This window comes from Triplophysa dalaica, chromosome 15, assembly GCF_015846415.1.
Source record: "Triplophysa dalaica isolate WHDGS20190420 chromosome 15, ASM1584641v1, whole genome shotgun sequence".
Lineage (NCBI taxonomy): Eukaryota > Metazoa > Chordata > Actinopteri > Cypriniformes > Nemacheilidae > Triplophysa > Triplophysa dalaica.
Genome location: NC_079556.1, coordinates 2,430,004 through 2,457,853, shown reverse-complemented (window position 1 = coordinate 2,457,853; position 27,850 = coordinate 2,430,004). Strand labels below are relative to the sequence as shown.

At 38.5% G+C, this 27,850-nt stretch overlaps 3 protein-coding genes across 6 annotated transcripts; 1 reads left to right on the top strand and 2 right to left on the bottom strand.

The window, feature by feature from the left end:
* Positions 1 to 4,634: 4,634 nt before the first annotated feature.
* pnn (pinin, desmosome associated protein) lies at positions 4,635 to 9,188 on the bottom strand. Its single transcript, XM_056767712.1, has 9 exons — positions 9,043 to 9,188; positions 7,843 to 7,914; positions 7,689 to 7,757; positions 7,529 to 7,604; positions 7,352 to 7,446; positions 7,181 to 7,256; positions 6,781 to 6,936; positions 6,541 to 6,679; positions 4,635 to 6,325 (listed from the first exon to the last, which is right to left on the bottom strand). The coding sequence occupies exons 1-9, from the start codon at positions 9,153 to 9,155 to the stop codon at positions 5,142 to 5,144; spliced, it is 1,980 nt and encodes a 659-aa protein (XP_056623690.1). The 5' UTR covers positions 9,156 to 9,188; the 3' UTR covers positions 4,635 to 5,141.
* A 521-nt stretch (positions 9,189 to 9,709) lies between these two features.
* Positions 9,710 to 12,220, bottom strand: gemin2 (gem (nuclear organelle) associated protein 2). Its single transcript, XM_056768111.1, has 10 exons — positions 11,954 to 12,220; positions 11,412 to 11,496; positions 11,233 to 11,322; positions 11,088 to 11,147; positions 10,903 to 11,016; positions 10,712 to 10,756; positions 10,551 to 10,619; positions 10,251 to 10,361; positions 10,052 to 10,110; positions 9,710 to 9,953 (listed from the first exon to the last, which is right to left on the bottom strand). The coding sequence occupies exons 1-10, from the start codon at positions 12,070 to 12,072 to the stop codon at positions 9,917 to 9,919; spliced, it is 789 nt and encodes a 262-aa protein (XP_056624089.1). The 5' UTR covers positions 12,073 to 12,220; the 3' UTR covers positions 9,710 to 9,916.
* A 678-nt stretch (positions 12,221 to 12,898) lies between these two features.
* On the top strand, positions 12,899 to 27,389 carry ctage5 (CTAGE family, member 5). Of its 4 annotated transcripts, none has more exons than XM_056767901.1 (29): positions 12,899 to 13,120; positions 13,254 to 13,387; positions 13,507 to 13,599; positions 14,013 to 14,220; positions 17,765 to 18,094; positions 18,854 to 18,930; positions 20,284 to 20,415; positions 20,505 to 20,526; positions 20,638 to 20,726; positions 20,811 to 20,882; positions 21,206 to 21,316; positions 21,654 to 21,725; positions 21,812 to 21,916; positions 22,019 to 22,141; positions 22,212 to 22,314; positions 22,405 to 22,451; positions 22,653 to 22,743; positions 23,006 to 23,144; positions 23,259 to 23,360; positions 23,514 to 23,574; positions 23,819 to 23,854; positions 23,946 to 24,013; positions 24,105 to 24,181; positions 24,293 to 24,427; positions 24,610 to 24,735; positions 25,208 to 25,327; positions 26,136 to 26,158; positions 26,254 to 26,446; positions 26,652 to 27,389. In XM_056767901.1, the coding sequence occupies exons 1-29, from the start codon at positions 13,012 to 13,014 to the stop codon at positions 26,831 to 26,833; spliced, it is 3,180 nt and encodes a 1,059-aa protein (XP_056623879.1). In that variant the 5' UTR covers positions 12,899 to 13,011; the 3' UTR covers positions 26,834 to 27,389. The 4 variants fall into 4 exon arrangements, with proteins under 4 accessions (XP_056623879.1, XP_056623878.1, XP_056623876.1 ...); XM_056767900.1 differs by having other exon boundaries at positions 14,013 to 14,997; XM_056767898.1 differs by having other exon boundaries at positions 14,013 to 17,568.
* Positions 27,390 to 27,850: the final 461 nt, after the last annotated feature.

The window sequence follows — 27,850 nt, the reverse complement described above, 5'->3', positions numbered from 1 at the left end:
TGAGGCTTGATGGGCTGTAGAGGGTGGTCAGTACAAGGGTAAAAGATTCTGCATTTTACTAGGATGCGTGTCAGCGGCAGCGCACATTATTCTGGAGACCCAGCGGCCTGCAACCGCTACGTGAGCCAGTGACTTTGTAGAAAAAGCCAGAGTTAAAGCCTTAGGCCGGCACAGAGCGGAGCACATAGCTTTGTAGTAGGATTTGTCAGAAGAACTAAATAAGCATGTGTTTGTCCTTTGCGCTGCAAACCCAAATAGAGAAAGCCTGTGGAAGCTGCTCATGAGATACATGTGGGAGAAAAAGACTGTTTCAGAGATGTTTCGTATGGTCACGGCTAAACGGAGATTGGGACAGAACTACAGTATGTGTTTCTACACACAGTTTCACATTAAATAAAAAAATCAATAGAAATAGAATAAAATATAAACGGATAACATTCAATTTTAAAGATGCACCTCATACTCCTTGTTACTACTTGGAAATAAAATTTCAAGGTAGGCACGCTGAAAGGTTTTATCTTTATTTAACATACTGGTTAAATTCTTAAATAACTATCCTGACAACCTTCAAACTCACTTCAACATAAACCAGGATGCTGATCGATGACGAGCATTGACACATTTCAGAATTCTGTGCACTTGCTCGGCGAAGCATCGGTAAGTGTAACTCGCGCTGCACATTTATACTTGCTGTTGCCATGGCATTTCAGATGACATCCAAAATCTGTGCGCTGCATTCCAAACCAGTTCAAGGATCTCAACCATCTTACAATGCAGCGAACCCAGTCTGGCCAGGCTGACAGAAATGCAAAGCAGGAATCAAAACAAGGACAACTGAATACCAATTAGGAGGAAACTGAGCATTTACTTTTTGCACTAAAGATCTTAAATCTGATAAAACGTTGTTTTGTTTTTCAAGGGAAACGCCAGATCTTTCAGGGCCTTTTAGGCAAAGAGGTTGACATCAGAAAACGCAGGGCGACAAACAGTGTATTTTTCTGCCTTTGTGCCGTGGGGGTTTCCATACAGTAACTACATCAAAATGAAAGATTGAATCCCTTCAGCCTATCGGAAAAAAAACATCTCCAGTCTCCAACTCACCAATAACCTAATACTACATTTTGAAATCAACATTTATTTTCTAAGTGTGTATTATTGGTTTTATTATGAATGATTTATCCATAACCTCATGGTTTTCAATCAAAATGTCATCCTGTGATGCATCTATAAATTTGGCAGATCATTTTATCCAAAGCATTTAAAATGCATTAAAGGTATGGCTATATTTCTTTTTTGCAACCTTGCTATAACAAGGCTGTGTGACAGCCTACTTTGAAAATCTGCTACCAGGAGTGGGGTTTGACACAACGAGTATCTTAAAGTGATAGTTCACCCAAAAATGTATATTGTGTCATCATTTGCTCACTCTCTTGTCATTTAAAACCTGCAAGGCTTTCTTTGTTCTGCAGAAAATAAAAGAAGATATTTTGATAAATGTTGATAACCGAAAAGCGACGAGAGCCATTGACTTCTATTGTGTGGACACAAAACTAATGCAAGTGAATGGCTACCATCGCTGTCGGGTTTCTTTTGTGTTCTGCGGAAGAAACTCATACAGGTTTGACATGACAATAGGATGAGTGAATGATGACAACATTTTCCTTTTGGGTGAACTACCACTAAGCCATCCTGGTCACACCAGGAAAAGGGGGCTTTACATTAAAAAAAAGCTGATTAAAAAACACCAAAAATCGCAAAATATATGTCAGTGAATGGGCACAACTATTGTCTGAAACAGGACACCTGTTACGATGAGTAGGGTTTGAACCCACTAGAACATGTATCCATTGAATCTTAAGCACAATGCCTTAACTGCTCAGCCATCCGGATCGCCCAAAGAAACGTATTTAAATATTTAAAGGTAATCTTTTAAAAAGCATCATCCACAGGAGAGGAAACTGTGTGAACGTGAAGCAGATTTTAACTCGTATGCTCACATATTGGAACCGCATCTCAATGTCAGAGCACATTTTACCTGCTACGCTTTAGCTCAAACAGTCAGAAGACATAAGATCTGACATCTCAATCACTGTCACCCCAGGCAAGCGTGACACCTTCTGCATTTAGATATGACGTTCTGCACAGCAATGTGAAAAATGTGATATATTTTCTTTCCACATACAGACCATGCATGCTGCTTAACCTACAACTTACTAAAAGCTGATCAGTGCAGAAGCAGCCTAAAAAAACTCTGAAGGTCACCTTAAAGCAGCCGTTTCTCAGACAGTTTCGGCATATCTCATGTTAATCTTGAGTACCTACAGAATGGTATTGCACCCTTCAAATATCAGTCTATAGTTTGATCACATTAATAAAAGACAGATACAGCGGTCCGATTATTTCCGAAGACATACGACGCGTGCAGGAGCGGAGCTAAAGCATGTGCCAACAAAACACAGACATATGACTACGTTTTACTTACCGTGTGTGTTTCATGTCTGGCATATTTTATCACTGGGACTGCTCCATCTATCAGTTTCAAACGATCTCCAAATCCAGCATCATATATCCATTGTTTATATAACGTCCTTCACTGAAATGGCGTGAACAAACTTACACAACTCAACATCTCACTATCGCAAGAGTATCGAGCTGCAACTGCAGGTCCACAGCGCAGCCAATCTTGACGCAGTGCAGCCAATCGTGATGGTGGGTCAGTTGACGCTTGGGCAGGCCATTTCTTTCACTTTTCTGGGAGAACTAGGAAAAGTTGTTGACACTGGGGTAGTATATCGAGCACAGAAATGCTACATCATAAGTCCAACACGTTTTTGACAAGTTGACCAAGTCAAGCATGAGAAGACAACACGTTTAACATTGTAAAGATGTCAGAATACATGAAACACGGTTGTACGGTCACTTATCATCGACATTACCAGAATAACCATACACAGACACACTCAAGTCCAGAGTCAGATATTAGGGACAAGCACTTGGGCTTTAAAAATAACAATGTTAATGACACCCTACAGTGTCAGTGAACAGCCAGTTAAGTTCTTTCAAAGAGACACATGCACTTTCTTATTAAAAGACCCTTGTTTTATTGACCTGTGCTCAAGCATTCTACCTTTGAAGCCTGGGGGAAGAAATCTTGCTATTGATCTAAAAAAATTCACTGTTCCCACATGACTGCAGTGGAAAAACACTGACAGATCACAAACACTGCTCGAGCACCTAAATTCAAACTGTGGAACAAAGAAATGTAGGCATCTATCAGCATTATTCAACATACTGTTATTAAGGAAACTATGATGTAAATTGCCATTAGCTTACATAAAAGTACCCACATTTTGCTGTATCTTAACAGTAATGTACTTCATATGTGCATTGTGATGTGCATTATGTGAATGTGGTTTTCCAAGGTGGTACAAAAATGTACTGCAGTTTACCATTTTGACTTAACTCCGGTGAAAAAGAAAAATACAAAATTAAAAGTACCTCCTCTCCACATGACTGTGAACTCTCTAAAAACTTCAAGGCAACTTTTTTTAAATAATAAGGTGCATGAATGCTGACTGTGTATTAAGAAGACTTTCCACAGCTTTTTATTTCAATGTCAAACAGTTTGTGAACATGAATTGTCCATGAGCATCTCAGACAGTATTCACTGAACCACATGGCTTTAGAAGCCCAAATTAAATGCAGACCACATAGTAAACTTTGTGTCCCTGTGAACATACCTGACCCGGTCCCCTCTGAGCTGTTACTGTCCTGTTTAGCCAGCGCTTTTTCTCTGGAGATAGATCAATAGAAAAGCTTCATCATACTGCTCGTCAGAGACAGATACCACTAATGAGGCTCAAAACAGCTGATTGTTCACTTTCACCGAGCGGGAAGGACCACAGGGGCAGAGAGGATGTTACACGGGGGGAAGAGGAATAAAGATCCACTCAGTAGCACTGAAGTGTAATGAAACCCACAGCACAGGACACGAATTAAGATGAGAAAAGATGATATCTGAAACTCAGCCACAGAAAGTACAGAGCTGAAAAACAAAAGTCTAGAGGACCAGACAATGTTTATTACACAAACGTTTAATTCTAATGCTCCCTACATTATTTCTAGAATTAAACGTTTATCAAATGTTTGATAATGACTAGGAAGAGCCGTTTAAATACTTTAGAGCATGAGTTTCCATTTACATATAACCATTTTAAATGCCAACGTTTAAGATAATGAGAATTGTATGCATTATTTGTTTGTTTCTCCACAATATACACAATGACAATGAGACCTATGATAAAAACACTGCAATGACCAGATGAACTAAGCAGCAACCTTATGTTTAGTAAAGCACTACTGCCACCATGAGGTGGAACAAAACTAAACTATGGTCATAGCAGTTAAACTTCTACTAAGAACCTTTTATCATAAGCATTTTTACACATCAATTATTTTTCTGAGCGCCTCATAAAATTGCTTTTTCTTAGATTGTATATATTTTTGAACAAAAATATTAATAATCAATTAAATATATTTTAAGTTGACAGGTTAGAAAAAACTGCATAGAAAACAAGATTATCCTCAAATTCATCAAGATGAATCCATTACAATTGAAAACACATGAATGCAGGTTTCGAGTCAAAGTACTGAGTTAGTTGCCTTTAATGTTTGATAAGTTGAATCATAGCTACAAAAGACAATTTAGCGCCAAAAGAAAAAACCTTCACTGGATGATACCGTCAGAAACTCCTCATTTAATGAAGGTTAGAAATCACATCTTTATGGCATCACATTACTACAAAGTACTATACGACAGGAATTAACATGGCCAAACAGATTAGTTATCAACACAAGAAACATATTTCAAGAAAAGTCTAAAAAAAAAATCTCATCAATCTGATGCTGTATGAATCCAATATATTTGGGTGACAGTTCCTAAAAGCAGACTTTAGAAATGTTAAAAATTCCAACATACGCTGAAGTCCACCAAGCAGTTGCCAGATAAAACAAAAAATAATCAGATGATGAAGATTTTGAATCTAAAAGTCACACAAGAAAAACTAAGGCAACCGCTCCTCAAAACCCTATAGTGACCACACAATTCTGACAAACATGGCCTTAAAGGAAGAGAATTTTTATCAACGTCGCTCTTTTCTATCCGTCTTGCGATCTCTCTCACTCCGGGAGGGGCGTCTCCCTGACCTGCTCACCTCTGGACTCGTCCTCTTTCTGTCGGGTTTAGAGCCTTTGTCTTTTGAACTTTTGCTCTCGTGGCCGGTGCTTTTGGAGGACTTGTGTGCCCTCTCACTCCCGCTTTTCCTACGCTCCCTGTCTGATGGCCTCCGGTGGCTTTTGCGGTCTCGAACATCTCGATCCCTGCCGTGACTTCGAGAGCGTGAACTGGATGAGGAGCTGCTGCTGGAGCCACTGGAAGAACTGGATCCACTGGTAGAGGAGCTTGAAGATGAACTGGAAGAGGAGCTACTGCTGCTTCCACTCTTGCTCCTCTTGGCTTTAACTTTGGTACGACTCCGAGTGTTATCTACCTCTCCGCTACCCTCCTTTGTGTCTGCCTTGGGTGCTTCTGGCAGGACTGATGGCTTTTCAGTCTGCTCTTGGGAAGGTACTCCTGGATCAGGTTCAGGGTGTGACTGTTGGGATTCAAGAGCAGGGTCTTCCCGTTTGGCATCAGGTACTACTTTATCAGGGGCTGAGATCTCCAGCGGAGGCTCTTTAGACTCCATGGCAAGTGTTTCCATGTGACTTTCAGGGGATTTCTGCGAGTCTGCTGTGATTTCCTCCCGAGACAACTCCTTTATCTCCTGCTGTTCCTCCCTCTGGTCACTACCTACCTCTTCTACTGTAGCTTGTGGACTCTCAACCTGCAACTTACCCCGTTCTTCAACCTCCCTGGAAACTTCTTGGATCTCCATTTGTTCTTCCTCTTCCCTGCGCTCACCTGCTACCACATCTTCCTCATCCTCCTCCTCATCTTCCTCCTCTGCCTTCCTTTCCCTTACCTCTTGTTTCTCTTTCTCCTCCCCCAGCTCTTGCTCTTGATCTACCCCACTCTCCCTCACCTCTGAGCTTTCATCTACTCCCTCTACAACTACATCATCCTCCTCCTCCATCTCCACAACATGTCTGTCACCTAACGGCCCCATTCCAGCCTTACCCTCCTTTTGATCTTCGTTCTTCGTCTCTTCAGCCCGACGGCTGTCCTCCATTTCTCTGTCCCCTGCCCTCTGGGACTGACGCCTTGGCCGAGCTTCCATTTTGTTCAGTTGTTCTGCAAAGGCTTCACGTCTCTCATTAAACGTACCTGGGTAATTGACAGCATGGAAAATGGGGAAATTTTAGCTTTAAAGTTTATTAAGAATACATTTGTTTTAAGAGTTTTGCACAGTGAAATTATTTTATAAATATTCCAAGTTGCATATCAATAACAACTGTTTTAGAAACCATTAAGTGATAAACACCATTTAAAAAAATCTGAATTAGGGGAAAGACATATGAACAAAGATCAGTGGCATTTACCATTTAATTTTTTCTGCGACTCCTCCATGAGCTTTTGAGTGGCTGAACACATTTTCCCAGGCAGGTAAAAGATAGGGGGCTTGGTCTTCGTGCGAATGAACTTGATGAGCTTAGAATTGTGTGCATTCCACTCCTCTTGCTGGAACACACATAAAACATACACATTCAAATGTCAGACCAAGGACAAATATATACACATATATAAAAGAACGGCTGTTTTCCTACAGTTATGAGACATACCAGTTGAGCGAGCTCCACTTTATGCTCCAAAAGTCGTAGCTCGGTTTGTTTGGCACGCCTTTCATCAAAAAGCTCTCGCCTTTCACACTCAACTTTTTTACGTTCCTGCTCTGCCTGCACTTCCAATTTCTGCTCAATTTCATGCCGTCTTTTTATCTGTGGAAAACATGGAAAGTTTTACAATTTGCAGTTTGCTTAAGTTCCAAGTTTAGGGATTTGATCTAAACATGAACTGAATATAAATACAGCAGACGTGAAGGAATTTAGCGTTTGAGGACAAGATCCACAAATTATATTCCATGACTCCAGAACAAGAAATGCATTGGAAAATAGGACACTATATATAAAGCAACACAAACCTATGGAGAATGCTGACCTAGCATAAGTGTGTAAAGCATACCCTGTCTGTAGACACCGTTGACTCCTGTTTAAACTTCTGTAAGGTTCCCATCAACAGACCAAACATGCGCCGATTTCTGAAGGGCAGAGCAATCATCTTTTAGTTTTAGGCGTACACAGTCATCAAAGTAAATTTGCAACCACCAAACGTGTTCAAAAACTGAAATGGAACCTTTGTTTTCCCTTCTCGTCCATGGTCTGATCCTGAATAAGATCTCGGCGCGTACGTTCTTTGGAGGTAGCTACCACAGATGACTGCAACGCTGGCTGCGATAAGAAAACAGAGCATGGTTACTTAAAAAGACAGGGAAAAACACAAAACAACAGTGGAAAAGTGAACCCTGCATACTTTTTTGACATCGTCATCTTCCTCAGCGTCGCTGTCATGGCGTGACTCTCTCCTGGCTCGCTGATCCCCTGCCAGCCTAGTTTGACAAACATCATTGTAAATACACCGATATCAAACGCTACATCAAAACAGGAAACTGGATCATTGCAAGCTCTCTCACCTCAAGAGTGCCCCTTCAATGTCTCTCTGTTTGGCTGGGGGTCCTACGCCGCTATCTGAGAGACCACGCCTGATAGGGCACAACAGAGGTTAGCAACTAACAAACCCAACAGGTAACTGTAGCTAAATTTCTAGGGAAGAGAAAAGAATCTTACCTCAATATGTTGATTCCACGCCCTCTACCTCCACCAGGGCCTGTGATGGTCTGCCTTCTGTTTTGACCCGGTCTAAAAAGAGTAACAGATGGTCAATAATCCAGTTTATTTCAGACTGCATGAGATCTCGCTTGACTATTTACACAAGCTTTCCAATCATATTTGCAGATCTGACCAAGTGACCATTGTCCGAAGCTGCAAGCTCGGACGAGGTGAAAAAGTTACAGTCATACGACAGGGATTGTCATTTTCTTCAGTCTTTTGGCCTGCACTAGTTTTTTAAGAGCACAATATGACGCATATGGATACATTTTCAGAGAGGTGCCCCTTCCCAAATCTTTATTTACATTTATTCTGGTTGTCCCAAAAACCAAAAAAAAGACTACGCTGTTATCTTGATTCTGGGCGGTCAAACGAATCTTGGTGATGGACAAAAGATGTTTCAGACGATGGGGAGTAGATGTAGATATACCCCGCACTAGTTTACAGGTATGATGTTAGTGGGTCACAAGTCTGTCTTGCCATAGTTGCAGACATCATCCATAAAATGGCAACCATACATTTTAAACGCAATTAGGATTATGAACCTTCAAAAGATAAAATAAACTAATTAACGTTAAATACAAGCTCAGTACGGACTGTATTTTCTTTATTTTGTTGCTGTTTTCGATTTCACACGTATATGCAAACACTTGATGTCCTGAAATAAAACAAATGTCTCCACAGGTAACGCCTCACTTCCCTTCCCATTCAAACAAAGCAGGAAGTCGCCTTACGTAAAAGCGTCCAGTTCACAACCAATGCAACTTTAAAGATCCCCGTGTATTACACTGACCAACATTTTAGCGAGGATAAGTCCCAACCAGCTTTAATATGCACCAATAAAACAATCAACAGCTGTTATAAATAGGTTTGTGAGGAGTCATGGTGGTTTCAAACGGAGACTCTAGTTTAGCTTTCGTGCAAGCGGATTTAAGATGAGCCGTGCGAGTATCCCAGCCCAAATACTGTAGAATATTATTAATAGGAAAATAACAATGTAAGAGAGATTGGCAAATATAGGTTTGATTTAATTGCTAGACGTGAACATGTGATACTTTAGCCTGTATGCTAACCGCAACCTTAGCTTGCTAACAGGCCTTAGTCAAAAATGTCTTATAATCGTTACATAACTGACTAAAACCTTTAATGGAATAATACCTTAATTCACCAGGATCTCTGCCTGTTAGTTTTCGGATGTTCTCATCCACGCTTTTCAAGCTTTCCTTGGCTTTTTCCAGCTGGTCCTGCAAACTTCGCACGACCACCGCCATCTTGCTCGTCGTCTTTCAGCAGCGCGTGGAGTGTCCTGCGCGCTCTTGGCTCAAGGAAGGCGCGTGAACCGAACGCGGGAGGGAGCCAAGCCCCTGTGATTGACAGCTTCACAGCAGATCAGAATTAACATCTTAAATGAAGACGTCACTCATTTAAGATTGATCAATGAATATAAATTTGTTTGTATTGATCGGTTCTTCTTCTCATTACAATATAAATATAGTAATCACATACTTCTAAACGCCCTTGTAAAAAATACTGTTTTCATATTAAAAAAAATAAAGGTTTCTGTTTCTACGAGATAAAAGCCAACACTGTCATTAAAAAATAAATTTAAATGTCTTGAAAAAGCTAGTGTGAGGGAGATCTCAATATTTATGATTTTTTAATGGGAACTGGATACCATTGATATTTAAGGAAATTGCAGAAAATACACTTTTTAATAAGGAAATGTTTTAGACACTGAAATAGTCTTTTTAAAGTTTGTTTTATGACATACACAACATATATAAGCCCTGATTAACAATAAATCACATACACAAGACAAAAAGCATGACAAGAAAGCTCTTTTTAATGAAAATACGGTCTATGTGACAAGTCAAAAGGATTTATTTAACAACATCAATGCTTGAAATAAAAGTTATCTCGCCAAAGCAAGCTAAGGTTCTGTATAAATCTTTCTAAATGTTACAACAAACATTTAAATTCCTCCAACCCCGTACATTTTCTTCAAATGGCTCCATTTCCTTCCAAGATAGTCTCATTCTTTGTCAGCCAAATCACTTTGCTCAAAATACCTTTAACAGAGAAAACAATGATTTTTACATCACAACAAACACCTGCACATGTTGCGAAGAATTGTTAAATCCGTCATTCTCAGCAGCATGTCGGTTACCTGGCAACAATACAGATCATCAGGTTAAGACCTGACAACCGATCGTCATCTTCGCTCTCCTGGAAGAAAAAAGTAGTCTATTTTAGACCACCTATTTTAGGTTGTCAACAAACAACCCGTCACTTGTGCACCGAGGGACGAAACAGGGATGCTTCGGCTTTCATTGTGAGCCAAAAGGTACAAGAAAAAAAGTGTTTACCAGATTGGCACGCACTGCAGAGCACCTCCTTGCCAGCTGTCTGATAAGGGAATGGGCTTCAGGAAGCAGTGGTTTCTCAAGGCACGCTAGTAATGCATACAGCCATCTGCCCTGAGAAGATAGATGTAATGTTGTGGGTATAACACAGTAACCCTGAGATAAAGTAAGTTCAACAACACGGTGTCATTGTTTAGAAAACTGCACCTGTACTGATCTCAAAATAAACATAAGGCCGTTTTTCTGGCACATCATGAACAACTTTAAAGTGAAGTCCTATTAAATATTAGACTATACACTTACCAACAGTGGTACAAAGTCTCTCTCCTCAAACCAGCTGATTAAATACTCAAGCACAGAAGAGGCTGTTGACTGATCAGAGAATACAATTACATTACAATGAAATATCATTGGATAGCATCTGGAACAGTATTTATAACTACAATTAAATGACATAATGTTACCTGGCTTAATTTGCTGACGATGCTAAGTAAAGGTGGGAAACCAGTCTGATGAAAAAGATTAAAGAATTAATCATTGCAGAATGCTCAAATAGTAAGTGAGAATACATCTTTTCCCAAAACTCAGCTACCTTTCATGCTATCTGACTTTGAAATAGTGCATTATAGAGTGAAGAACACGACTGGATTCGTACCTTGACGTAATCAAGACCCGGGTTTATATTGTCATCTTCTTTCTGCTGGATACCAAGACAAACTTTCTCACCCAAGCAGAACCTTTTCCATCCATCCTCATCCTCGGTTTTTGGCTATGGGGAGTTCTTTGTTTCGTTAGAGATTCTTAATTTCTTATGTACTGTTCATACTTTAAATGTCTTACCATGACAACATTATCATCCAAAAACTGGGCTTCCCAATGCTGACGATGCTTGTTGACACTCTGAAACAAAGAGATATATATACAACGCAACTGTTTAACTGCTAGATACACACGCAATTGCGTAAAATGAGTTCAAACCTAATACCTGTCTGACTTCTGAAAATTTGCTGACTTGTTGTTGTTGCCATGTTAGGCTGGGAGAGAAACCTTGAGGTGCAGACAAACAACCTGAGATCTGAAACAGAACAATTAACATTAAGAAAAATAGCATTACACACATAAGATATTGTAATTAACCAGTTATTGCTAACTTGCCATACTTACAGAAGCATTCACAGTTTGTTTCTTCTTTAGCTTCTTCGGATCTATTTGTGCAACAACAACATCTGGGCACAAAGATGCTTCCTTTCTATAAACAAAAATAATAGATACATTAAAAATGTTTTATTTAAAAATAAAAAGCATAACTTTAAATTCCATATAGAGACTTTCTAAAATATGTTTACAAGACTGTAGCTCAAATGTTTTACAGAGTAAAATAACAATAATATGAAAAAATCCAAACAAGATGCTTCACGCCTCAGTGTCATGCTACAATTATAAATCCCTCTAAAAATAATTCTCTTTACATAAGTGCATCCATTTTAACTTTTATTCCGTGTTATTTCAATAATGAATTTAAATATTTAACCATAGTGTTCACTTGTTTAAATTTAAACGTGTCTTCTTTCAAATTTTCACGTGGATATTTCTGAACACGTCTTCTTTTAAAGCACTTTGTAAATGATACTTACGCACAAGTTGACATAAAATAAAGCATTACTTTAACTTTAAAATCATCAATGAATACACAATGAATGACTTACTGAACTTGTCTGAGATATTCTTGAGGGTTTCTGGGAGGTTGGCTGGGATCAATATCTTCTGTATCATATGATTCCACAGGCAGAAGTCTGGGCATTAACTCCTCCGCGGCCGACTTCATTTCTAGGCTTTCTTTTCTATGCGCAATACCCTAAATTAATAAACATTTATGAAGGGCTTAACATCGGAGACTTGCTGTTTCACTGTCACCATACTTGTCTACCTCTCCATTTTGGAGACATTTGAAATGATGACGTCTAATAGAGTCGACGGTAACTATGGGGATTTTTTATCCGCTCGCTAAAACCCAGACAGGATATTTGGCGCCCTCTGGTGTTAGGAGACAGATCGCAGGGGAAATATATTAAAGAGAGTAAACGAAGTGAATAACAGTTAATAAACCCATTCAAGTGTTTGTTTGAGTAGACATGGCAAAAATAAAAGTTTCAGAAGCATTCACATTTATGCATGTATCCAAAGCAACTTCAACCGAGAGCTTTTTAAACATTTTATACATTTGTAAGAACGCATCCCTGTTTTGAAAGTCCACCTTATCTATAGACTGACTAACCTCAAATGTTTTATGTTGCCTCTCTTGGAAGAACTTCAGACTATGTGGACCTTTGCTCAGTGCCATATCTCCATTATCCCCTCTTAGGTTACCATAACAGCATTCTGGACTGACTCACAGATACTAATACTTTTGTAAGCCCAATCATAGCATTTATATTAATATTCACATTTAAAGTAACTTTAAAGTAAAAATGACAATGCTTTGTGTGTGGCATTTAAAAATCTTCAGCTTTCAACGTGGTTTTGGTCCATAGTTTAAAGTAAAAGTGTGTCGCTGATGTGGCGTGTGGTGATGTTAATAATTTACTGTTGTTACCTCTAATGCAATCGCTGCCTGTCAGACTATGATCATTACAGATTGGTTCATTCTCTCAGAAGAGAGACCTAGCTTGAATGTGGACTTCCTTCACTCTGGTTGTTGGATTTGGGCACAAACATAAAGGAATGGATCTGATGAGATGAAGAGAATTGATGGATATATGCAAACATGGCAGACGTACATGTATTTATTTTGTTTTATGTTGGACTTGGGGTTTTACACCAGGGTTTGGGTTTAATATCAGACTACAAAGTATGTGGAGACCCAGATTGTGCAAGTAAGAATTTTGAATTATTTATGTGATAGTATTTATAATTGTGAAGGCATTCAAAAACCGTTCTAATTATTTAGAAAACAATATGTTGAGTGTTTATATATTTATTATTGCACATATTATTGTCTTGCTTTAGGTATGATGAGTCGTGTGCAGGCCCAGAGAGACTATAGTGCTCAAGACTGCCGGTTTCTGAACTTCAGAAAAGGGGACATAATAACAGTTTACTACAAACTTTCGGGAAAAAGAAGTGATCTTTGGGCAGGAAGTGTAAGACTTTTAAAATCTTACATTTTGTACTTCCCAATGATTAATGTGCATCTGTGTCTTCTATGATCACTACCGTTATTTATTCCGCTTATAATAAATATATTTTTCTAATTTTGTAGATCGACAAACTGTTTGGTTTGTTCCCCAAAGATGCTGTCAAAGTTGAACAACGTTTTGTTGATGAGAAAAAGGAAATCCAGGTGACCACCCAGGTAATGCTACAGTATATTTACCAAATAATCTGAATCAAATAGATATCGAGTCAGGTAATTCTTGCCAAAATTGATTTAATTCTACACAATCTGTTCTACAAATCAGATGTAATATTGTGCATTTAATTAGCAAAAAACATAGTTTATTTTGAATTTGGTTTGAATTGTTTTAATCTGAGAAGCACAGATATAAAGTAATCTGATAATTTAAACAAAGTAAACCGTCATTTTTATATAATTAAAGTACATCTGACTACAAAAAGATTTAATCATTTTTTAATGTGTTACTTGGTTTACAGTGGAGATAACATAATACAAACTATTGAATCAAATACATTGACATTGGGATTTTATGGTAAAAAAAAGTGTCTGCCAAAAACAAAAGTGTAAATTTCTGCAAATTCTATCCTTAGGAATTCGACTTCCTTTGCATTGATGAAAATGGGTCAGTCATTGACAGCAAATCTGAGTTTGATGATCTGGAAGATGTGACTCAAGAACCTCCTAAAGCAATACTCAATGGAGCTCATGATGAACTTATTCATACAGAAGAACGTGACTCTGGCCAGATATCTGTTCAAGATGTCTCTGACCAAAACAACCCCAAGACAACAGAACAAGGTGGGTCTTCCTGGATAGGCTCTGCTGTTAATGGATTGTTTGGCAGGAATGAACAAAGCAAGGTGGATGAACCACAGGATGACAGCAGCGACCAGGAACCCTTCAAAAGCAGAAGAATAGCAATGGATATCGAGGAGAACCACATAGATGAGAAGACAAAGCCTGGAACGTTCAGTTGGATCAGGGGTGGATTGACCAATGCCTTTGGAGACAAGGATTCCAAGGTCGATACTACGGACAACACTGAAAAACAGAACGACGAGAAGGAACCTTCATCCCAGCCGTCTAGCTCCTGGTTCAGTATGGGTATGGGTGTTCTGGGCTTTGGTAAGGACGATCCAAGCAAACCTGAAGCTGAAATCATACATGACAACCAGAGCAACCCTGATCAATCTGTGGATTCGGTTGAAAACATACAAAAAGATGAAACCAACCCAGATCACAGTGTGGAGAATGAGGATCGTAGCTTGGAAGATGGTAAAACAGAAGAGAAAGCACAGACAGGGTGGTATGTCTACAATGGAATTACAAACATTTACAGTAAAGAGAAATCTGAAGGTGATGAGGATAAAGACAGTGTGTCAGAGGAAGAAATTTATAAATTTACTCAAAACACAGAGGACAACAGGAACAAAGACTCAAGCTCACAGTCCATATTTTCAGTCAGTGGCTTTTCATCTGTGCTTGATAACATTAAGATTCCATTTCAGTCAGACGCAGTAGTAAAGAGTGATGTGGAACGTGATAATGAACAAACAACAAAGGATGAAGATAGAGGTAAGAAAGAACTAGATGAGAAAACAGACATATCTGATCTTAATGTTGATGTAATTAGTCAAATCCAGTCAGATGAATCATTAACATTAGAAGACACCAATGCATCTGATGCTATTGAGGAAATAGTTGATCATTCACAAGATTCTAGCACCCAAAACGATGACACACAAGACAGAACAGTTTCAGAAACCTCTGAAACAAAACCAACAGATAATTTAATCAAAGATGTCATTCAAACTGAAAACAACGCTGACCGTTTAGATAGAGAGATGGAGCAAAATCAACAGGGACAGTTGCAAAGTGAGGAGGAAAAGACAACAAAACAGGTAGATGCAGGAGAGAAATACTTTTTGGAACACAATACATTCCCAACGGATTTAATTAGTGAAACCCAAGAGCTGTCTTATGACAGAATGACATTACAAGACATCAGAAAAGTGAACGACACCTCTCAGGATGATGATACACAAGAGAGTAAAGATTCTGAAGTCTTTAAAACAAAGTCAGAAGATAATTCAGTTGAAGATGTTCTTCAAAGCAAAAATTATTTAACGGATTCAAATGCAGACATTTTAAAGGATGAGTTAAAACAAAGGCTCTTTGAAGGAGAAAATGATTCAGAAACTATAAAGCGACAAGAAAATAATAATGAGGTCATTTCTACCATTTCCAATAGCACAAACCCTCAAGTTAGCTCTGACTTGGATGATTTTCACGCAACTGAAACTGATTTAGACGAAGAAAAACAATTATCGGGTTTTGAAGATTCAGACACTAAATCCAATATTGAGACTATCACAATAAGTCAAAACAAGCATATAGATTCTAAAACAATTATGGACACATTATCTGGGCATAGTGATGATCACACTTTAGCTGTCGAGGACACAGGCGCAGAGATAAAGGATGATAGTATAGGCAAACTTGATGTTACAGAAATAAATGAGACACGATCAAAAGATGAAGATATCGAGAAGAATGATGAAATGTTACCAGATTCAGGAACACTTGAAACAGAAATAAGAAATGAAAATAAGTCAAGCACAAGCATAGTTTCTCTTGATGTAAGTGAAAATAGATATGCTCTGGTTCACAATCATAAACTAGAAACTGAATTGCCTGCAACGAGAGAAGAAAATATACACTCAGATATTGAACCTGAATCACATTCGGCTCAAACAATAGATGAAAAAATGGAAAACACGAATGAACCACTCAGCGACTTAATTGAGACAGATAAGGCAAATATTGATATTAGAGATAATATTTTAACAGATGAAAGTCAAACAAATTCAGAAGGTGGACATCAAGACCAGGTCACGGAAGAACTAAATGCCAGTACAGTTTCTGAATCTACAGAGAATGATCTCGAAACAAAAGAAGTAAACACACGTTTAGATTATAAAGCTTTGAATTCTGATGTCTCCAAGCCTGATGTTACAGAAATAAATGAGACACGATCAGAAGATGAAGATATGGCGAAGAATGATGAAATGTTATCAGATTCAGAAACGCTTGAAACAGAAATAAGAAATGAAAATAAGTCAAGCACAAGCATAGTTTCTCTTGATGAAAGTGAAAATAGATATGCTCTGGTTCACAATCATAAACTAGAAACTGAATTGCCTGCAACGAGAGAAGAAAATATACACTCAGATATTGAACCTGTATCACATTCGGCTCAAACAATAGATGAAAAAATGGAAAACACGACTGATCTCGAAACAAAAGAAGTAAACACAGGTTTAGATTATAAAGCTTTGAATCCTGATGTCTCCAAGCAGAATGACAACACACAAATGAAGAATGAATATTTGTCACAGGAAGCATCTACAAAGGGTGAACCCGATGGTGAATTATCTCTCACTGATTTAAATGATGTTAGAGATAACCTTCAGAATGAAGCAGATGCAAACATTAAAGATGTAGGCACAGAGGACCCCGCTTCCCATATCTCTTCTATAGAAGCGGAATTAACCAAAGATTTATTTGCACAAAATGACCCAAAGTCACTTCAAGGTGCTGAACAAAAAGAAGATACAGAGATTGATCTTGCAAATCATATGGATCATCAAACGGAAGCTGAAAGTGTCACAGGTGCGACCCAGGATCAGACTGATGCTGACATGACCCTGTACCTGGAAGCTGTTGAGGAATCTCAACCTGGACCCTTTCATATTCACACTTTGGTTTCTTCCGCAGAGATTAAACCGTCACAAAAACTCTCTGAAGAATATCCTAAACTATATTCACACCTGAGTGAACACAATATTAAAGATATTTTAGATATATTCGGAGAACACAAGTTAGCATGGCTGGATTCCAAAATTGGAAGCTTTTCAAATTTGGATACTGGTCGAGATAATGAAGATCTTGCTGAACTCAATGACCTAGAACGGCTCTTGGAAAACCATATAAAGACAAGAAGACACATTCAAAACAATAATGGTTTTCCTGACATGGATAGCAATAATGAATATCCAGAATTACAACAATTGGCTTTCCTCTTATCCACTGTAAGAGAGACCTATACACCAGGGAACACAAACATGAAAGTAGATGGAAGCCCAGGTACAGATGATGTTCAAGTTTTGAAACTCTTTCAGGGCATAACAGATGATGGAATGTATAATTGTGGTGGATACTGCATGGGAATTTTTACTAACTAACTTTTGTTAATTCAATTAATTGGAAATGATGATGGTGACAATAATGATAAAGTATCAGAAATATTACAAAGTGTGACGTTCCATTTTTGTCCAAACAGGAAGCAGCCAAGAAAAGTGTTCTCGTGGAGCCTGTCTCAGTCTAAATGAGAATACACAAATCTTCCCTCAAGAGGCTGAAAATAATCAAATGACTGAGGGATCTGACATCAAGGATATCAGACATTCCATGGAGGTGTCCGTCCCCGAGGAGAAGGATCTTTTCAAGAATATTATTAATGAAGGACTTCATGTGGAAGATTTTCAGGCTTTTGATCAGGACGTGGGAATGCATAAGGATTCAACAGATTTTGAAATCAAGAAAACTTCTTTCCAGCTTAACCATGGGCTTTTCTCTGAGGAACACGATAAACCTGAAGCATTACAAAATGGTGAGGGTTTAACTTTTCTTGAGCTTGAAATGACGGATTAGACTACAGAAAAAAAAATTCTGCCATTTAAGCCATGCTTTTTAAGAATATCCTAACATTTTATTATATATTCTATTCTATATTCATAATAATATTTCAAGTCAGAACCATAACATTTATTCTAAAAGGGATCATATGACACGGCTAATATGAATAGTATCATTTGTTTTAGATGTAATGCAACGTGTATACACGATTTAAGGATAAAACACAGTGCATGTTTGTATCTCCTCTTTGCTCCGCCTCTCTGAAACGTGCAGACTTTTTAAAAAGCTCATCTCTCTGAAAAGCGAGGTGTGCTATGATTGGCCAGTTAATTAGTGCGTTGTGATTGGCCGAATTCTGCAAGCGTGTGACGGAACTGTGACGCCTCTTACCATATTTGGAACATCAGGTTCCTCTTCAATTGTACTGACAGCTACGCCCACCTTACATGCGTATACATTTGGGCGATCTTAGTCAAATCATATCACGAACTGACGTAGATATGTGGGGGTGTGGCTACACGAGGCGTTTCAGGCAGGTCTGGGTGAGCATTTGCTTTTAGATAGAATGCATTTTTTGTTCCGACATTTAAATTTTTGCAATTTTACGTGTCTAATACATGCATGGGGAACTTATAACACACCAAAGACACTAAAAACACATACTCGCGCCATTTGACCCCTTTAAATGTGAGTCATTCTAGTACATGTAATGTGTTATTTTTCTTTTTGACAGCTGTAGAGCAATTTTATCAGCTCGCTGTTTTTGTTGGCGGAGTTACAATGAATGGACTTGCATCTGTAGTACACAAGGTGAGTCTTCTCCATATAAAACAGTTGTAGTGGACTGTTCTTTTAAGGCAATTTCATTCAAACATTTACCACCTCATATTTTACACTCATGATGATGTTTAGGAATCAGCACCTCGACAACCTTAACAAGTCATGAACATATAAGACCTTAGGAATTCTAGGCAGCGCTCGACGGGTCTCAGAATCAATGAGCTTGTATATAAAGCCATATTTAACACCCACAAATGAAACATTTACTTCCTTACATTTGAACCGCGTTTCGTAACTTGCTCAAGTCAAACATTTCACACTTAACGATCGTCTCCGCTGGGTTGCTGTCGCTTTAAAACTCAAGTGGGACATGTTGGCGTTCTGCAATTGGTGACGTTTGGAAGAAACCATAACTCGTTTAGGGGTGTTACGTTTCCTAAAGTTGAACTTTGCTACCAAAAAAGCAATGTACGAGTCTAAATATAAACAAAATGCATATCGGCCAATTATTCAAACATGTAAAAAGTAAACAGTACGTGTGGTTTTTTTTTATTTTTAAATACGAGAGAATATAAATGACGAAACCACCTTCAAACAACAGTGCACTCCTCCCCTCAGCGCAGTGCGCACTGGCATTGAGAGTAGAGGCACCATGGCATAACAACAGACAATTCAACAAATTACTGAAAAACTTTAAATCTCATCGCTTGATTTGAGTTCAATCATGACAGACGAATTTAAGGCCGAGTCGCTCGTCACGGAAGCGACTGACATGAGAGGAGCGGCGAAGATTTACTACAGTCTCGCCGTGGAGAAGATCAGAGATGTATGTGGCAGTGTGTATGATGAAACTGTGTGTGTGTGGCAGCTGTCAGCGGTTAAAACATTATTATTTCACGCCTGTCATTGTTACATAGACTTATTTTAGTTGAGTTTTAATGTTTGCTAGTGTTAGTTTAGATGTATAACGACATTAGTGCGCTTATGTACCGGCATATGACTGTTAGCATTGATGCATCAGGTAACTTAACATATTTCTCAACGTGAGGTTTGTTTATTAACATGTTTTACGTGTAGACCATCTAACATGTTGGTTTATTAATATATAAAGTGTTTAGTTGCCATTTAACTATCTTTGTTGAACATTTAATTTGTTTATACTGGTTAGCATTAGTGCGTTGACAGGTGCATATGGCCTTTTCATGTTATCATGCATGTATCCAGTTTGATTTTGTGACTTCTAGCACATAATGCCATGTATGTGGGTAGGCACAGTTGTTTTGTGTTGTTTTGTACAAATAAAGCCATAATCATGGTTGTGAATGTAATTGAATCTTAACAATAAAAGAATGAATCTCACACTGTATATTTTTTGTGTTTTAGGTTGTTTCATCACTTCCTGATGACATACGTCCTGGTCCTGACTTATATGGACTTCCTTGGGAAGCTGTGGTCTTTACAGTCTTTTTCGGTTTATGCACACTGCTTATGTTCAGCTGCAGGTTTATCCACTCTGTATGTTATCTATTTCTGCTCCGAACACATTCATACGCTCATTTCAGTGAAGGCAAGTATTGATAATGCGTGTCTGTTTTATTCCACAGATCAAAAGCAGACTTTATGCAAGTATGTCCGATTGTCTATTTTAGTGCTAGGTTATATGAACAGCCTTTTTCTGTGAACTGATCCTCACTGTCTGATCCTACTGATCCGGACTGTTCTCTGCTGTGTTCCCAGGCAAAGAGAAACAGATGGCTCAGAAAGTTGCAGAACTGTTGGATGAAAAGTGCAAAGTGCTGGAGACGTTCAGTGAGGTCAAACAAAAGGTTAGTTAGACCATGTTATATTTCTATAGTTCATAATTATTTAAATCACTTTCCTGAGATGATGCTGTCCATCTGCTTTCACAGTATGATAAACTGGATTCAACACTTCAAAACAGTGGCATATCTGCTCAAACTGCAGAGAATGAAAGTTTAGAGGTAAAGACTGTCTTTATGTAGATTTCTAATAATACCTGTCTTTAACTTACTATTAGTTGATGTTTTATGTATTCACATATTTCATGCATTAGTTGTTGGATTTGTTTGGGGGTTTGCTTTTATTCATTTAATCATAAATTGTGTCTTTTATAAATGGAAAACATGTCTAGTGGGCCCCAAATAATTTCCACAAGAATGATTGTTATGTACATTGGATTTAGATTTTAGAAAATGTTTTACACATGTATGATTGAATCTGTTTTAAGACACAAGATCTGTCACCTTTTCTTGTAATCTGACCGATCCAATCATATTTTCTTTAGTTGGCATCGCAGAAGCTTGAGCAATCAAACACCCAGATGAAAAAAGAAATTGAACGGCTACAGGAGGAGCTGTCCCATCAAAACAAAGCAAGGAAACAGCAAGAGGATCAGGTATTGTTTTGATATGCACCCTTCTATATTTCTTACTCGCTTTTATTGCAAATAATCACCTGTTTTAGATTTGATGGTTTGTTGCCTGTCTGTAGCTCTATGGGAAGATCATGACCCTAAGAACAGCAAAATCCGTTCGAATACACAAAACGATGTGTACAATATATAAAATAGATATTCTACCCCAAATGCACTGGAAGTCGCTTGTCAAGAAGGTTTTATGTGTTGAAATGTAAATTGAGATAAAATGACTGTTTTATAGTTACTTGAGATTGTTTACTTAACCCCCTGAGTTGTTTAGCCATCTGATTAGCGTCTCGATCTCTGTCTCCTCCAGCTTGCTGAGCTCGAGCAGATTTTAGGGAATTTGGAAGAAGAAGCTAAACAACGAAAGTCACAGTTGGAACAGGTATATATAATGTCTGAGGAGCTCTGCACTAGATTCGAAACGAATGTGCCACATGATGATCGTTTCATCTATATGTCCACGTGTAGGACAACACGACTCTGAAGATTCACGAGATCAACACGGAGCGACTGCAGAAGAACCTGCAGGCATCTAAAGAAGAGCATGAAATGCTGCTTGAGAGTAAAGCCCAGGTGAGAATGATGGAAGAGACTGTGTGTTTGTGCGTTCGTGAGACAATCTTCATTTGCCTAATGCTGTACAGCATTTGTGAGTACATGATGGTCTTTACTCAGCTGGTGTTGGAGGCTGAGGTGTGGAATGAACGTCTTGGTGAGTTAGAGGAGGAGATGAAGCTGTGTGAAAGATCTCACGCTGGCATGATGGAGGACTGTGCTAACAAAGACGAACGCATCAAGGTGAGAATACATCCATTCGTACATTAACCTGACAAAAGTGCTTTTCTGACTATTTCTTGTCCTGTGTCAGTCTCTGACAGAATGCCTTCTGAAGATGAAAGACTGGAATTCTGAAGAAGACACCATTGATGGCAGCAACAATAAAGCCGGAACTGAGAATGGCAACAGTTCAGGTATAAGCTCTCTTTTAAGAGCCCATAATGTCGCCTGCTATGAAGCATATTGTGCTGAGGTCAGATCTTGAGTTTATGTTTTGCTTGCAGATTTCCACAAGAAGCAGAAAGTACAGAAACTTATTGAAGCAGCCAAGGTATTTGTTCAATTAATTTGCACATTGGGTGTGTTTGGGTAAAAACTTGTAACCTCCTTAACTAAACAACACTTTGAATGCTGTCTAGGTGTTTATGCTGTCATAAGATTTATTAATGACTTTTTGCAATAAAGAAACATCCATTATTTTATTAAAATATTACAAAAAACTGTGTAAAGGGTATTTTGCTCTCCGTCACAGATGAGTGCAGACTTGAAGTCCATGGAGGAAGATAAGAACAGAGTGTTTGCCAAACTCGCAGACGAGGTGAAAGCCAAAGAAGATCTTCAAGGTAGAAAGAGATCGGTTCCCATGAAGTATAGAAAATGTTCCCTTTTTCAACATCCCTTGTACCAGGTTTAAATGTGAACTGGTTGTTTTAAGCACGTTAAGCTTCAGTCTAGAAATTTGAAACCTCCACAACAACCTAATTTACCAATTGCTACGTTAATGATATGATGAAAGAGGAGCTAATTTGTTTTGGCCTGGTTACATCAAACATGGAGATTAGACTGTTTGTCTAGGGTTTTCTCAGTTTTCGACTATGATCTCAGGGGGTATCAAGGAATTTGAGGAGGATAAAGAGGTTATGGAGTCGGAAAGTGCCAAATACTCCAGCGAAATCCAGAAACTCCAGCAGAAACTGCAGATCATGACCGAGATGTACCAGGAGAATGAACTCAAACTTCACAGGTAGTGAACGCAAACAGCTGCATCCTATAAAAAAGTATTCTCACTTGACATTTATTAGCTGAATAAAATAGGCTAATGTGCCCGTAACTCTGTTATTTCTTGGACTCTTGTCAGAATGTTAACGGTGGAGGAAAAGGAACGCTTACAGAAAGAAGAGAAGCTCAACAAAGCAGGCAAAAAGATCAGTCTCGCTGCCGAGGAGCTCAACACGTACAGGTGAGATCAGGTTTTTGACACGTGCAAGGAATTTTTCATTTGTGGCATGCAATTACAACAAAGGAAACGGCCTATATGAGATGAACAGGAAATGTGATTTAGGATAAACCAAAACCGAAAGTTTACATTTGAGGTTCTGTCACTGTTTTACAGACAAAGAGCCAAAGACCTGGAAGAGGAGCTGGATAGGACTTCACAAGCTTACAAGAATCAGGTGGTCTATTTAAAAACCTCTTAAGTTTTACAGACTTGAAGTAGCAATAGTCAAGGTCAAGAGTTTGCTGACATTTGAAATATTATTACAAAAGAAACAATGTAATATTTCTTTTATAGAGCAAACTAAATGATTTTTTTTATTGAAAAGAGAGCAACAGATTCATTCAAAAATGGACCACATCGGCCTTATTATACATACATGCTTATTTCAGTATTTTATAAACATTCTTTCTTTATGTTAGGTTGCTTCTCATGAGAAACGGGCTCATGATAACTGGGTAAGTTGTTTTCACACCATACATTTTTATCAGTCAACAGCAGTTTACAGATGGTTGATGTTATTTTTATTCTGCATCGTCTGTCTTACAGCTGGCAGCAAGAGCGGCAGATCGCGATCTTGCAGATGTCAAAAGAGAAAACTCTAATCTCCGCCAGAAGTGAGATACAGTGGAAGAAGTGGCTTTCTTTGACATATGTGTTGTCTTTTAACAATGTATATCAAAACATGTCTTTGTATTACTTTTGCAGGCTGACAGATTCCCAGTTTAAGCTGGAGATTCTTGAAAAGGATCCGTATGTACGAGAGGGCAGACCTTTACTTCGAGGTTAGAGCACTTTTCTTATACATGTTTATCTTGTTAAACTCTATTTCTCGGTTCAGTTAGTAGTGATGTTGTGTATCTATGGTATTTTTCTTGATATTCACTCTCTCACAGGTGAGAGATCTCCCTATGGGCCCTCTCCTCTTGGCCGACCATCCTCAGAAACGCGGCCTTTTCTTTCTCCACCTACACTGATGGACGGCCCCCCTCGACTCTCACCACAGTTTATAATGGGCCCTGGTGCTAGAGGTAGTGTATACACATGCCATCCTGGGTAATCTTCAATTAGCTAATATAATATATCAATAATTTGTTTGTTTTGTTCATTGTCTCATTTACTTTCTTCATTTTCCTAACCTTATCCAACACTTTTGTTCGCCCTCTTGCGCTCCCCCATTCATTCTCTTTGACTTTTACTGTCATGTAATTAGCATCCCGTGGCGTGGTAGAGCCCCCTATTGGTGGGCCAGACTTTGAGCGGAGTGGCCCTCGCTCCGATAGTGGCTCACTGTCACCCTCCTGGGACAGGGAACGCAGGGGCCCTTCTGGCCCTCCAGGTACAGTGATGTTCCCACTGCTGTGGCCCTGGAGCAGATCGTGTGTCTTACCTCTGGGGTTCTTCTGTCCAGAATTATGTTTTTATACCAAAAAGATTTCTGTTAAAAATGAAGTAGACTCTTATTTTTGGAAGTGACTTTACTCAGTATAACCTTGAGTTGTTTCCTTTCTCCAAACACTGTCAGTTCATCATTGTTGATTTGTTGTTTAATGTACAGTAGTGTTGAGATGTTTCACATTGAGGGCACAAATGACAAAGGACATCACTGTATTTTTAAATGTCATATCCACATCATGTCCATCTCAGCATTGGTAGTTTGATAGTTGTACATACTGTATTGTGTCATTTCCATTATTTCTCGTTTTAAATAATGTACTATTATAAAAAAAAACGTACCTTTATGCGTGTCTGATTCCACATGTGAGTTGTAACTGAGTGATAATTATATATACTGTTTATGTTTATGGAAGGTCACCCTCTCGCAGACCCAGGTTTGCCTTATAGGAGGCCCCCTCCAGGGCCGTACCCGATGGGCCCTTTACCTCCTAGACCACCACATCCTGATTCAGGATACTTTGGTGACAAATCAAGTAAGTCATTCATTTATTTTCCTATATTTATCCAGATTAAAGTTATGTGAGCTGAGCTCTACAGTGGAATTATTTTCATTATATGTTAAATATGTTCATTTAGCTGACGCTTTTATCCCGAGTGACTTTTGTTAGTGAGTCAATAAGTCAAGTCTACCGCTTCAAAGCAAATAATTGTATTACATTGTATATTATAATGAAACCCGGGTTGTACATGTCTAATGGGATGTGTGAGTAATACTGAGAGGCGCAGGGGAATTCTCTAATCTTAAATTCTATTAGCAAAAAACTCCCTGCTGACTTGTTTTATGTAGTTTAGGTAACAGCGTTTTACTTTCAAGGCATGAATGAGCTCTCTTTAATACGGCCTTAAGAAGTGAATTAAGTAAGGGATAATTGACGACGGGCCTTTCAATTATTCGAAAATTATTAGAATTAGCCATCGAAAAACTGAAAGGATCAGGGTCAATTATTCCGCTTATACCTCGGTTAGCAATTTTCAATTGTTTATTTTGTTTATTTCAATGATTGTCATGTTATCCTCTTTAAAATGCTGTTGATAGGAGGACTAGAACTACTTTCTTGCGCATCTCATTTCAAGTGTCCGTTAGAGCGAATGGACTCGGAGGCTTTTTCTGAAAGTTAATGCATACCCAATGAACGCTTGTCGACCAATCAGATTGAAGCATTTAACAGCCCGGTGGTATAAAATGAATATGCAATAATGGAGGTTTGGAACCGATATCCCTTAGAGCACTTATGACTCTCTCTCTCTCTCTCCCTCCCTCTTTTTCTCTTTTCTCAACAGTCAGTGGGAATGAAAACAGAGACGTGAGTAAACCTATCACTTGTTTTGTGAGAAAAATGTGGTGATAGCTATATGTATAGTGTTCATACGTACTGGTAGATAAAATATATCTTCCTAGGGTCCACACTCAATGCCTGGTGACATGAGAATGCACCCTGATCCAGATTCGAGAATGGGACCTCATCCCGGTCCCCCATTAATGAGAATGCCTCCACCAATGGACCCCAGAGATCCACACATCCGACTCAGGGGCCCTTATGGACCACCAGACTTCTTTCCACCCCGTGGACCTGGTGGTCCACCCATAGGCAGTATGTGAATCCTCATCTCTTCCATTCACATGTGTAATATTGTTAAACTGTTAAAATTTGTTCTTATTTAGTAATCTTTGAAACAATTGTGACTAACAAGGGTTGCCAGGTATTTGTGGTACTTGAGCACCATCATTTCATTATTTAGTGTTGGATTATTTGATGCGGTGTAAAAGGTAATAATCTTTAACATGATTTCTTATAGTGCGAGGGCCACTCCCCCCTGGGGTGTTTCCCAGAGCTCCGCTGCCATTCCCTCAACGTATGGGATATCTACCACAAAGACCCCCATCTGACAATTTTCCCTCTGGACCACCTCCCAGGCCTTCCCCACCAGGAAGCGAGCAGCCCCATCAACAGTCGCCTTCACCTCACGATGTCATCTGATCTGTGCGAGTTGCTTTTCCTCTCCAGCATACCGTTTGTGACTTCCTGTTGTTGTTGTACTCAGGGGGTGTTTCCTTAGACATTTAACCGCCGTAGCAATGTGGTTATGTCCTGTCTGAGTGTGAACTTGAGTGCAAAGCCGAGTAAAGGATACGGCACATGCTACTGGTTATTTTATGAAGAGGAATCATTTGTTAGCCTGATCTCTGTATTTGAGGTACAGTGTGAGAGTGTGCGACCTTGTGTATTATGTAAATCTGTATGTTTGAAAAGTCAACCGGACTACTTTTAACAGGATTATAAATGCTCAGGATTGTAACGGTTTTTAAATGGAAGGTAGTTGATGCAAGGTCCTCATATTTGTCAAACTGTATATAGAACTTGTAACGAGTATGTATTGTATATAGGATTTTGATTGACACCACTCGCTTGAGAAAAGTCCAGAGAACCGTCCATGTAGTTAATGGTATTTATAGTTTCCTTTAACAAGTTATGCCTTAAAGGTGGTCTGGTGAAATAAACTTGTGTACATTAAATATGTAATTGAATAAAAACACCGGATTGCGTGTGTGGTGTTTTTGCACAGACATTGGCAAATACCCTTACATTTTTGCTGTAATATTATTCCCCACATCAAGATAACCAAATATTGTGTTATGGAATAAACTGTTAAACTATTACATTCTTTAAGGACTCAAAGGCATCTACATTTTACTAATCCACAAACATCAACAAATCATACATCTTATAAAATTCTGTAACTCAAACTATCCCTTACATAAAATAAAAAAATTAAAAATATATTTAATATAATCAAATTTACATTGGGAATCATCGCTTCATACATTAAAAAACACACATGGTTCCAATATAAAGAAATGTATTTTAAATATTACATTTTATTTTATAGTACATAATCCCATATATTTTTAATAAGCACGAAATACATTTAGCATTTCATACTATATTTGTTGTTGACTTCACAAAATAAATTTATTGAAAATGTTTCTAAAAAGT

What these genes read in the sequence shown, in the direction of transcription:
- pnn (XM_056767712.1), bottom strand. Translation starts at nt 9,155, where the DNA reads ATGGCGGTGGTCGTGCGAAGTTTGCAGGACCAGCTGGAAAAAGCCAAG. An exon ending in ATTGAAGGGGCACTCTTGAG is followed by an intron (nt 7,605 to 7,688) that starts GTGAGAGAGCTT and finishes TTGTCAAACTAG; the next exon opens with GCTGGCAGGGGATCAGCGAG. An exon ending in AAGTGGAGCTCGCTCAACTG is followed by an intron (nt 6,680 to 6,780) that starts GTATGTCTCATA and finishes TGTGTGTTCCAG; the next exon opens with CAAGAGGAGTGGAATGCACA.
- gemin2 (XM_056768111.1), bottom strand. Translation starts at nt 12,072, where the DNA reads ATGAAGTCGGCCGCGGAGGAGTTAATGCCCAGACTTCTGCCTGTGGAA. An exon ending in TGGATGATAATGTTGTCATG is followed by an intron (nt 11,017 to 11,087) that starts GTAAGACATTTA and finishes AACTCCCCATAG; the next exon opens with CCAAAAACCGAGGATGAGGA. An exon ending in CGGGTCTTGATTACGTCAAG is followed by an intron (nt 10,757 to 10,902) that starts GTACGAATCCAG and finishes CTTTTTCATCAG; the next exon opens with ACTGGTTTCCCACCTTTACT.
- ctage5 (XM_056767898.1), top strand. Translation starts at nt 13,012, where the DNA reads ATGGCAGACGTACATGTATTTATTTTGTTTTATGTTGGACTTGGGGTT. An exon ending in TGGAGACCCAGATTGTGCAA is followed by an intron (nt 13,121 to 13,253) that starts GTAAGAATTTTG and finishes GTCTTGCTTTAG; the next exon opens with GTATGATGAGTCGTGTGCAG. An exon ending in AACGGGCTCATGATAACTGG is followed by an intron (nt 23,855 to 23,945) that starts GTAAGTTGTTTT and finishes TCTGTCTTACAG; the next exon opens with CTGGCAGCAAGAGCGGCAGA.